Here is a 12,326-nt window from a genome sequence, read left to right on the forward strand (position 1 = left end):
AGACCATGGGGCACATTAATATCTAGTTGTTGGGTGATAACTATGTTTTTTGGATTTCTTATGATTTTTCTAAAGATTATATTGAAATGGATGGGATTCTTTAATATTTCAATAATTTATTATTAATAAATGCTGCTGTAAAACATATTGGTAATCATCACAGGTGTAAAAGAGACCATGGGGCACATTAATACATAGTTGTTGGGTGATAACTATGTTTTGGGGATTTTTTATGATTTTTCTAAAGATTACATTGAATTGGATGGGATTCTGTAATATTTCAATAATTTATTATTAATAAATGCTGCTGTAAAACATATTGATAATCATCACAGGTGTAAAAGAGACCATGGGGCACATTAATATATAGTTGTTGGGCGATAACTATGTTTTTTGGATTTCTTATGATTTTTCTAAAGATTACATTGAAATGGATGGGATTCTATTATTTCAATAATTTATTATTAATAAATGCTGCTGTAAAACATATTGATAATCATCACAGGTGTACAAGAGACCATGGGGCACATTAATATATAGTTGTTGGGCGATAACTATGTTTTTTGGATTTCTTATGATTTTTCTAAAGATTACATTGAAATGGATGGGATTCTATTATTTCAATAATTTATTATTAATAAATGCTGCTGTAAAACATATTGGTAATCATCACAGGTGCACAAGAGACCATGGGGCACATTAACATATAGTTGTTGGGTGATAACTATGTTTTTTGGACTTTTTGGGATTTTTTTTAAAGATTACATTGAAATGCATGGGATTCTATAATATTTCAATAAATGTATTATTAATAATTGCTGCTGTAAAATATATTGATAATCATCACAGCTTTACAAGAGACCATGGGGCACATTAATATCTAGTTGTTGGGTGATAACTATGTTTTTTGGATTTCTTATGATTTTTCTAAAGATTATATTGAAATGGATGGGTTTTTTTAATATTTCAATAATTTATTATTAATAAATGCTGCTGTAAAACATATTGGTAATCATCACAGGTGTACAAGAGACCATGGGGCACATTAATATATAGTTGTTGGGTGATAACTATGTTTTGGGGATTTTTTATGATTTTTTTAAAGATTACATTGAAATGCATGGGATTCTATAATATTTCAATAATTTATTATTAATAATTGCTGCTGTAAAACATATTGGTAATCATCACAGGTGTACAAGAGACCATGGGGCACATTAATATATAGTTGTTGGGCAATAACTATGTTTTTTGGATTTGTTATGATTTTTTTAAAGATTACATTGAATAGGATGGGATTCTGTAATATTTCAATAATTTATTATTAATAAATGCTGCTGTAAAACATATTAGTAATCATCACAGGTGCACAAGAGACCATGGGGCACATTAATATATAGTTGTTGGGCGATAACTATGTTTTTGGGATTTTTTTATGATTTTTCTAAAGATTACATTGAATAGGATGGGATTCTGTAATATTTCAATAATTTATCATTAATAAATGCTGCTGTAAAACATATAAGTAATCATCACAGGTGCACAAGAGACCATGGGGCACATTAATATATAGTTGTTGGGTGATAACTATGTTTTTTGGATTTTTTATGATTTTTTTAAAGATTACCTTGAAATGCATGGGATTCTATAATATTTCAATAATTTATTATTAATAATTGCTGCTGTAAAACATATTGGTAATCATCACAGGTGTACAAGAGACCATGGGGCACATTAATATATAGCTGTTGGGCGATAACTATGTTTTTTGGATTTCTTATGATTTTTCTAAAGATTACATTGAAATGGATGGGATTCTGTAATATTTCAATAATTTATTATTAATAAATGCTGCTGTAAAACATATTGGTAATCATCACAGGTGCACAAGAGACCATGGGGCACATTAATATATAGTTGTTGGGTGATAACTATGTTTTTTGGATTTTTTATGATTTTTTTAAAGATTACATTGAAATGCATGGGATTCTATAATATTTCAATAATTTATTATTAATAAATGCTGCTGTAAAACATATTGGTAATCATCACAGGTGCACAAGAGACCATGGGGCACATTAATATATAGTTGTTGGGCGATAACTATGTTTTTTGGATTTCTTATGATTTTTCTAAAGATTACATTGAAATGGATGGGATTCTGTAATATTTCAATAATTTATTATTAATAAATGCTGCTGTAAAACATATTGATAATCATCACAGGTGCACAGGAGACCATGGGGCACATTAATATATAGTTGTTGGGCGATAACTATGTTTTTTGGATTTTTTATGATTTTTCTAAAGATTACATTGAAATGGATGGGATTCTGTAATATTTCAATAATTTATTCTTAATAATTGCTGCTGTAAAACATATTGATAATCATCACAGTTGTACAAGAGACCATGGGACACATTAATATTTAGTTGTTGGGTGATAACTATGTTTTTTGACTGATTTTCTGAAAAATTACATTGAAATGGATGGGATTCTGTAATATTTCAATATTTTATTATTAATAATCGGTACAGTAAAATATATTGGTAATAATCACATATTGTAACGGACACACATGGGCACAATAACATTTAGTTGCTGGGTGATAACTCTGTTTTTAGATTTTTTTTATGATTTTCCAAAGAATTACATTAAACTGTATGGGATTTTGTAATATTACAATATTTTATTATTAATAATTTGTGCAGTAAAACATTTCGGTAATAATCACAGACGAGAACATTAGACACAAACAATGTTTTTAGTTGGTTTTATTAAATTTTTACATGTATATATTGAAGTAACTGGGATTTACGATTTCATTGAACGCACCATCAGTCCGCCTAACCGTAAAAAGCCAGTAGCTGCGCAATCATTTTTGACGCGCGGCTAGCGCGACTGACTCTCTCTGAAGAGCGGCCAGCGTGACCGCAGTCACAAACTCATCACAAAAAAAGAAAAACACACATATTCACTTCATGAAGTGAAGCACATATTTTGGTACCAAATTAACCGCGCGCACGCGGACCGGCCGCGCATGCACGCACGCTGCGCACCCAAGAGCGCGGACACAAATCGGCGCCCCTGTCCCTTAGTGTCATTGTATGACCGGCCCCTTGCCGATGTCCACGGTGACGTTGGTGTACAGCGGTCCTCTCGTTGTCCTCACCACCTTGTAGGACAGAGAGTTGATCCCGTCTGTTGTCCAGGTCCGTTTGGTGTGAGCGATTTGGTCAAATCTCTCTGCGTTTTCTGGATTGCCTTTGTCTTTCGCATGAGGGATGTTCTTCATCTTGGCCACCTCTCCATTGGGACGTGACACGGACATACCAACAAGCATAACCCTATTATAAGCGTCATCATCCTCGCCGCCCCATCCCCAATAGTTGTTTGGGAAACCATTGATTTTCAAAAACTGCTCTATACTCATCGATGTTACGCCTCCAAAGGCAGTGGGATATGGTAACTGGAAGTCGAACTTCTCAACGGCGGAAGCCAGGTGTCTGGGCTGGCTGAAGCAACCATATAAGTTCCGGTCGTTCATTGGAATCAGGTCCACGTCGCTGAACACAAAGCAATTGTAGTCACGATCCTTCAGGGCCTCAGCGAAACCAATGTTCAACAGCTTAGCCCTATTAAACGTCTCTTCGCCATGCTGTTGGACGACATACACTGTATAGTCCAGCTGCTGTCGTTGCAGTATGGGGTGAAGGTAGTGGAGCCAAAATGTGAGGTGCTCTTCTCTGTGTCTGAAGGGAATGATCACGGCCACCTTCTGGGAGGACACACACTCTTTTGGTCCATAGCGACCACCGGCCTCAACGTTAGGGTTCTCCTTCAGAGTTTGCTCTAGACTCACTTTGGTGCTGACATTCACATTCAGGGCGCCAATCAAGAGGGGAGAAACGTCGGGACATCGTGTTGTTTTGTCTGGTGGTGCAGCGGGTGGAGGGGGGGGGGGGGGTGTGGCCTGCCCTGCAAACACCAGCAACACCACTAACAACAATAACAACACTAACGTAAGACTAACACTAAGTATCTGTTTAAACCTTTGCATCGCGGCTGGTCTGGTCTGCCAGCTGCCCTGTCCTGTGTCGGCAGGCAGGCGATATGCGGATATATTCAGGATATATTCAGGATGTATTGCCTCTGAAAGTATTAGTTCTCGGCTCTAAAGCTCAGTAGATAAGGTTAGAAATCGCTCACTTCCCGTTCTCAACAAACACAGAGCTCTATGGTTCATTCGTGTCTCTTAAATAGCCCGCAGGCCGTGACGTGTATTGTCGTCACTGTGACCTCATCTGGCCTTATAAGTGTAAAGTAACCAATTACATTTACTCAAGTACTGTACCTAAGTACAATTTTGAGGTACTTTTACTTTACTGGAGTCTATACTTTTACTTCTACTCCACTACATCTCAGAGGCAAATATTGTATTTTTACTCCACTACAATTATTTGAAAACTTGAGTTACTAGTTACTTTGCAGATATAAATTATTACATTATAAAACATATATTAACCACTTTAGCCCTACTTTATACCTAGGCTATTTGAAAATAGCCGATCTACAAACTGTTTTGTAGATCTGCTATTTTCAAACATTTTAGTACTTTTACTTTAAAGATCGGGCAACCCATAGTGCTTAACATCAGTAATACAGTGATTGAATCAACCCAGCCAGGCTATAACAGTATGTTACATTAATGTCAGATAAGGTGTTGTGTTTCCATGGAGGAAGGAAACCCCACAGATGGTGACTGGGATGAATAATCTAATGAACACATGCAGCCTCACAGGCACGTGCACACATAGACATCAAAGGGGGCTTGAGCCCCTGCCCTTTTACCCATCTGTAAAAGTGCCCTCTCCAGACATTGGGCCTCATTCAGCAATGAATTCGTAAGTTGTCTTCTTAAATTTCTTCCTAAGTGAATTCCTAAGAGAAGTCGAGTCAGATTCATGAAATGTTCTTAGGCTCTGCCTGCAGTCACACCTGTGTGTGATTGCTGCACACAGAAATCACAGGAAATCACACAGAGAAATAAAGTTGAGAGAATGAAGTAAAGAATACCTAAACTAAAGCCTAAAGATGGTGGAACACCATACTCCAGGTAGGAAGGGGACTTGAAAATGGGGGTGTGGCGAATGTCGGGATATGGGGGTGGGGGTATGGGGGGGCGATGAGGGTGGGTTGACTGCGGTCACGCTGGCCGCTCTTCAGAGAGAGTCAGTCGCGCTAGCCGCGCGTCAAAAATGATTGCGCAGCTACTGGCTTTTTACGGTTAGGCGGACTGATGGTGCGTTCAATGAAATCGTAAATCCCAGTTACTTCAATATATACATGTAAAAATTTAATAAAACCAACTAAAAACATTGTTTGTGTCTAATGTTCTCGTCTGTGATTATTACCGAAATGTTTTACTGCACAAATTATTAATAATAAAATATTGTAATATTACAAAATCCCATACAGTTTAATGTAATTCTTTGGAAAATCATAAAAAAAATCTAAAAACAGAGTTATCACCCAGCAACTAAATGTTATTGTGCCCATGTGTGTCCGTTACAATATGTGATTATTACCAATATATTTTACTGTACCGATTATTAATAATAAAATATTGAAATATTACAGAATCCCATCCATTTCAATGTAATTTTTCAGAAAATCAGTCAAAAAACATAGTTATCACCCAACAACTAAATATTAATGTGTCCCATGGTCTCTTGTACAACTGTGATGATTATCAATATGTTTTACAGCAGCAATTATTAAGAATAAATTATTGAAATATTACAGAATCCCATCCATTTCAATGTAATCTTTAGAAAAATCATAAAAAATCCAAAAAACATAGTTATCGCCCAACAACTATATATTAATGTGCCCCATGGTCTCCTGTGCACCTGTGATGATTATCAATATGTTTTACAGCAGCAATTATTAATAATAAATTATTGAAATATTACAGAATCCCATCCATTTCAATGTAATCTTTAGAAAAATCATAAGAAATCCAAAAAACATAGTTATCGCCCAACAACTATATATTAATGTGCCCCATGGTCTCTTGTGCACCTGTGATGATTACCAATATGTTTTACAGCAGCATTTATTAATAATAAATTATTGAAATATTATAGAATCCCATGCATTTCAATGTAATCTTTAAAAAAATCATAAAAAATCCAAAAAACATAGTTATCACCCAACAACTATATATTAATGTGCCCCATGGTCTCTTGTGCACCTGTGATGATTACCAATATGTTTTACAGCAGCATTTATTAATAATAAATTATTGAAATATTACAGAATCCCATCCATTTCAATGTAATCTTTAGAAAAATCATAAGAAATCCAAAAAACATAGTTATCGCCCAACAGCTATATATTAATGTGCCCCATGGTCTCTTGTACACCTGTGATGATTACCAATATGTTTTACAGCAGCAATTATTGATAATAAATTATTGAAATATTATAGAATCCCATGCATTTCAAGGTAATCTTTAAAAAAATCATAAAAAATCCAAAAAACATAGTTATCACCCAACAACTATATATTAATGTGCCCCATGGTCTCTTGTGCACCTGTGATGATTACTTATATGTTTTACAGCAGCATTTATTAATGATAAATTATTGAAATATTACAGAATCCCATCCTATTCAATGTAATCTTTAGAAAAATCATAAAAAAATCCCAAAAACATAGTTATCGCCCAACAACTATATATTAATGTGCCCCATGGTCTCTTGTGCACCTGTGATGATTACTAATATGTTTTACAGCAGCATTTATTAATAATAAATTATTGAAATATTACAGAATCCCATCCTATTCAATGTAATCTTTAAAAAAATCATAACAAATCCAAAAAACATAGTTATTGCCCAACAACTATATATTAATGTGCCCCATGGTCTCTTGTACACCTGTGATGATTACCAATATGTTTTACAGCAGCAATTATTAATAATAAATTATTGAAATATTATAGAATCCCATGCATTTCAATGTAATCTTTAAAAAAATCATAAAAAATCCCCAAAACATAGTTATCACCCAACAACTATATATTAATGTGCCCCATGGTCTCTTGTACACCTGTGATGATTACCAATATGTTTTACAGCAGCATTTATTAATAATAAATTATTGAAATATTAAAAAAAACCATCCATTTCAATATAATCTTTAGAAAAATCATAAGAAATCCAAAAAACATAGTTATCACCCAACAACTAGATATTAATGTGCCCCATGGTCTCTTGTAAAGCTGTGATGATTATCAATATATTTTACAGCAGCAATTATTAATAATACATTTATTGAAATATTATAGAATCCCATGCATTTCAATGTAATCTTTAAAAAAAATCCCAAAAAGTCCAAAAAACATAGTTATCACCCAACAACTATATGTTAATGTGCCCCATGGTCTCTTGTGCACCTGTGATGATTACCAATATGTTTTACAGCAGCATTTATTAATAATAAATTATTGAAATAATAGAATCCCATCCATTTCAATGTAATCTTTAGAAAAATCATAAGAAATCCAAAAAACATAGTTATCGCCCAACAACTATATATTAATGTGCCCCATGGTCTCTTGTACACCTGTGATGATTATCAATATGTTTTACAGCAGCATTTATTAATAATAAATTATTGAAATAATAGAATCCCATCCATTTCAATGTAATCTTTAGAAAAATCATAAGAAATCCAAAAAACATAGTTATCGCCCAACAACTATATATTAATGTGCCCCATGGTCTCTTTTACACCTGTGATGATTATCAATATGTTTTACAGCAGCATTTATTAATAATAAATTATTGAAATATTACAGAATCCCATCCAATTCAATGTAATCTTTAGAAAAATCATAAAAAATCCCCAAAACATAGTTATCACCCAACAACTATGTATTAATGTGCCCCATGGTCTCTTTTACACCTGTGATGATTACCAATATGTTTTACAGCAGCATTTATTAATAATAAATTATTGAAATATTAAAGAATCCCATCCATTTCAATATAATCTTTAGAAAAATCATAAGAAATCCAAAAAACATAGTTATCACCCAACAACTAGATATTAATGTGCCCCATGGTCTCTTGTAAAGCTGTGATGATTATCAATATGTTTTACAGCAGCAATTATTAATAATACATTTATTGAAATATTATAGAATCCCATGCATTTCAATGTAATCTTTAAAAAAAATCCCAAAAAGTCCAAAAAACATAGTTATCACCCAACAACTATATGTTAATGTGCCCCATGGTCTCTTGTGCACCTGTGATGATTACCAATATGTTTTACAGCAGCATTTATTAATAATAAATTATTGAAATAATAGAATCCCATCCATTTCAATGTAATCTTTAGAAAAATCATAAGAAATCCAAAAAACATAGTTATCGCCCAACAGCTATATATTAATGTGCCCCATGGTCTCTTGTGCACCTGTGATGATTACCAATATGTTTTACAGCAGCATTTATTAATAATAAATTATTGAAATATTACAGAATCACATCCTATTCAATGTAATCTTTAGAAAAATCATAAAAAATGCCAAAAACATAGTTATCGCCCAACAACTATATATTAATGTGCCCCATGGTCTCTTGTGCACCTGTGATGATTACCAATATGTTTTACAGCAGCATTTATTAATAATAAATTATTGAAATATTACAGAATCCCATCCAATTCAAAGTAATCTTTAGAAAAATCATAAAAAAAATCCCCAAAACATAGTTATCACCCAACAACTATGTATTAATGTGCCCCATGGTCTCTTTTACACCTGTGATAATTATCAATATGTTTTACAGCAGCATTTATTAATAATAAATTATTGAAATATTACAGAATCACATCCTATTCAATGTAATCTTTAGAAAAATCATAAAAAATGCCAAAAACATAGTTATCGCCCAACAACTATATATTAATGTGCCCCATGGTCTCTTGTGCACCTGTGATGATTACCAATATGTTTTACAGCAGCATTTATTAATAATAAATTATTGAAATATTACAGAATCCCATCCAATTCAATGTAATCTTTAGAAAAATCATTAAAAAAATCCCCAAAACATAGTTATCACCCAACAACTATGTATTAATGTGCCCCATGGTCTCTTTTACACCTGTGATGATTATCAATATGTTTTACAGCAGCATTTATTAATAATAAATTATTGAAATAATAGAATCCCATCCATTTCAATGTAATCTTTAGAAAAATCTTAAGAAATCCAAAAAACATAGTTATCGCCCAACAACTATATATTAATGTGCCCCATGGTCTCTTTTACACCTGTGATGATTATCAATATGTTTTACAGCAGCAATTATTAATAATGAATTATTGAAATATTACAGAATCCCATCCATTTCAATGTAATCTTTAGAAAAATCATAAAAAATCCAAAAAACATAGTTATCACCCAACAACTATATATTAATGTGCCCCATGGTCTCTTGTAAAGCTTTGATGATTATCAATATGTTTTACAGCAGCAATTATTAATAATAAATTATTGAAATATTACAGAATCCCATCCATTTCAATGTAATCTTTAGAAAAATCATAAAAAATCCAAAAAACATAGTTATCACCCAACAACTATATATTAATGTGCCCCATGGTCTCTTGTAAAGCTTTGATGATTATCAATATGTTTTACAGCAGCAATTATTAATAATAAATTATTGAAATATTACAAAATCCCATCCATTTCAATGTAATCTTCAGAAAAATCATAACAAATCCAAAAAACATAGTTATCGCCCAACAACTATATATTAATGTGCCCCATGGTCTGTTTTACACTTGTGATGATTACCAATATGTTTTACAGCAGCATTTATTAATAATAAATTATTGAAATATTACAGAATCCCATCCATTTCAATGTAATCTTTAGAAAAATCATAAAAAATCCAAAAAACATAGTTATCACCCAACAACTATATATTAATGTGCCCCATGGTCTCTTGTACACCTGTGATTATTACCAATATGTTTTACAGTAGCAATTATTAATAATAAATTATTGAAATAGTACAGTATCCCATCCATTTCAATGTAATTTTTCAAAAAAATCATAAAAGATTCAAAACATAGTTATTATAGCGTAGCTTTAAGCAACTTCTTACAATGGGATATCATCGCCCCCTGGCGATCGCACAGAGCAACAACAGGACTCCCGGAACTCCAATGTCTATTGGATAAGGGTCAACCGGTAGTGGTATTTTTTATACCACTACCGGTTTCCGGTTTGCGTCACATGAGCTCCAGCTTAAGCAATTGCTTACTATGGGACACATACACGTCCCCCAGGGGAGCCCCCAGTTGTGACAACCCTTACCCACACGCTTGCCGAAGGCCTCAGGACCTGCCCCCGGCAGGACCCTGACCTACAGGCACCCCAGACCCCTCGGGTCGGGACGCGCAGGACATAAATCCTGTCCCTGTCACCAATACTGGATAAAACCTAGATTATCCAACCAGTGACAGAGAAACCAAGGCCTCCTCCTCCCTGGACCATGCCTAGCCGGTCCCAGGAGGGCAAGGAAGGCCAGCCAGGTAGGAAGAGAAGCATGCCCCCGGGCACCCCTCGCATTCCCTACCATGAAACTGGCCACTGCACACTTACAGGGAGAAGAAACATGCCCCAAGGCAAGTTTACACTCCCCCACCAGTAAGAAAGGTGCAAAAAGGTTTAGAAACAACCAATTAAACCGTGACGGGGAGAGAGAGAGCACGCCTCGCAGACCCCGTCGGAACCCGGCTGCTGCACTCACACAGGGAGAAAAGACATGCCCCAAGGCATGTCCAGACTCTTCTACCCGGAGTCAGTTCCCACACCCAAGACTGTACGCGCCATCGTAGATGCCGCCACGTCAAGGCTGTAAGTAGATGCAAAGGTCGAGGGAGACGACCAGTCAGCCGCGGAGCAGATCACCTGCATCGACACCCCTTTGTAAAGGGCCCAAGATGCAGCTACCTTCCGAGCAGAGAGGGCCCTCAGTCCCAGTGGAATAGGGACCCCTCTACTCTCGTACGCCAACCGAATCGCCTCCACGATCCATCTGGACAGGGTCGGTTTAGCCATCGCCTACCTCTGACTTCGGCCAAAGGCGACGAAAGGCTGAGACGACCTACGGCCCATAGCTGCACTCTAACAGTAGAGCTTCAGAGCCCTCACTGGACAGAGACAAAGTAACCGTTCATCCTTTGCCGAAAAGAACCGCGGAGGATGAAAAGCCCCCAGTCCCCGCAACTGCGCCGGTGTGGGACACGAAGGCCAAGTTGGGTTTCAACAAAACCCTCCTGCCGTCGTCCGAAAACCACATGCAGCCCCACTCACCGAGAGCGCCTGCATGTCACAGACGCGTCATGCCGTAAAAAGGGCCACCAGGAGCACCGTTTTGAGGCTTACGATCGTCAGATCTAAGTCTCAAAAGGTTCAAAAGGGGGGCCGGCATAGTGCTTCCAGCACCACGGTCAGGTCCCATCTGACCGTGGTGCGTCTACTCCCAAGACTGGCGTCTACTCCCAAGACTGGACCAGGTGATCGATCGAGAAGAACCGCGAGCACTCCGCGTTCTTCTTGGAGCCACCAGGCCGATTTGGGCCCGGCCGAACCGGGCCCAGATCAGGCCCAACGTCCTCGGGCATAGTGGCCAGTCCCCGTACCGGAGCCCTTGTTTTGGACAACCGGTCTGCACCCATGTCTCAGGAGGCCCGGTACATGAGTGGCGCGTAGTGAAGCCGAATGTTGTACGCTCCAAGGCGTAAGCATGCGCGCTAATCTGACCAAAACAAGAGACCCTAAGCCTCCTTGTTTGTAGGCAGAACACATCGTTGTGACATTTTCCGTTCTGACCAGGACATGGAACCCCACGATGTGGCTCTTGAAACCCTCGAGAGCGAGGAAGACTCCCAGCAACTCCAGGTATCCTAACCTGAGAAGCTGGCGTCCATGGTAATCACCTTCCAGGACACTACTGTGCCTACCCGTATCCTGACCCCTCTGGATAGGAAGGCCGTGTGTGTTCATGGTTCGAGTGACGACACAAACTGTGATGTCACTACCACTTTCCGTGAGCCCATGGTCTGCGGTATCCTCAGAGACCGCATCCATTGCTGGAAAGGTCTCTCGTGGAATCTGCCCAACCGGGTCAGGCGTATGGCCGAAGCCATGAGACCCGCGGCTTGCATGCATGTCCTGCACGTGACCCGGCGCCCCAGGCGCAGGGAGCGCACACATGTGAAAGAGCTCG

General features: G+C 36.9%; 1 protein-coding gene across 1 annotated transcript; it reads right to left on the reverse strand.

Annotated features, from left to right (window-relative positions):
• Positions 1-3,101: 3,101 nt before the first annotated feature.
• Positions 3,102-10,663, reverse strand: LOC311043992 (beta-1,4-galactosyltransferase 1-like; the record flags this gene model as incomplete). The annotated part of the gene is made up of 2 exons (XM_084055415.1): positions 3,102-3,979; positions 10,549-10,663. The coding sequence occupies 2 exons, from the start codon at positions 10,661-10,663 to the stop codon at positions 3,102-3,104; spliced, it is 993 nt and encodes a 330-aa protein (XP_083911541.1).
• Positions 10,664-12,326: the final 1,663 nt, after the last annotated feature.

Source organism: Gymnoscopelus microlampas, assembly GCF_963454915.1.
Source record: "Gymnoscopelus microlampas genome assembly, chromosome: 4".
NCBI classification, from domain to species: domain Eukaryota; kingdom Metazoa; phylum Chordata; class Actinopteri; order Myctophiformes; family Myctophidae; genus Gymnoscopelus; species Gymnoscopelus microlampas.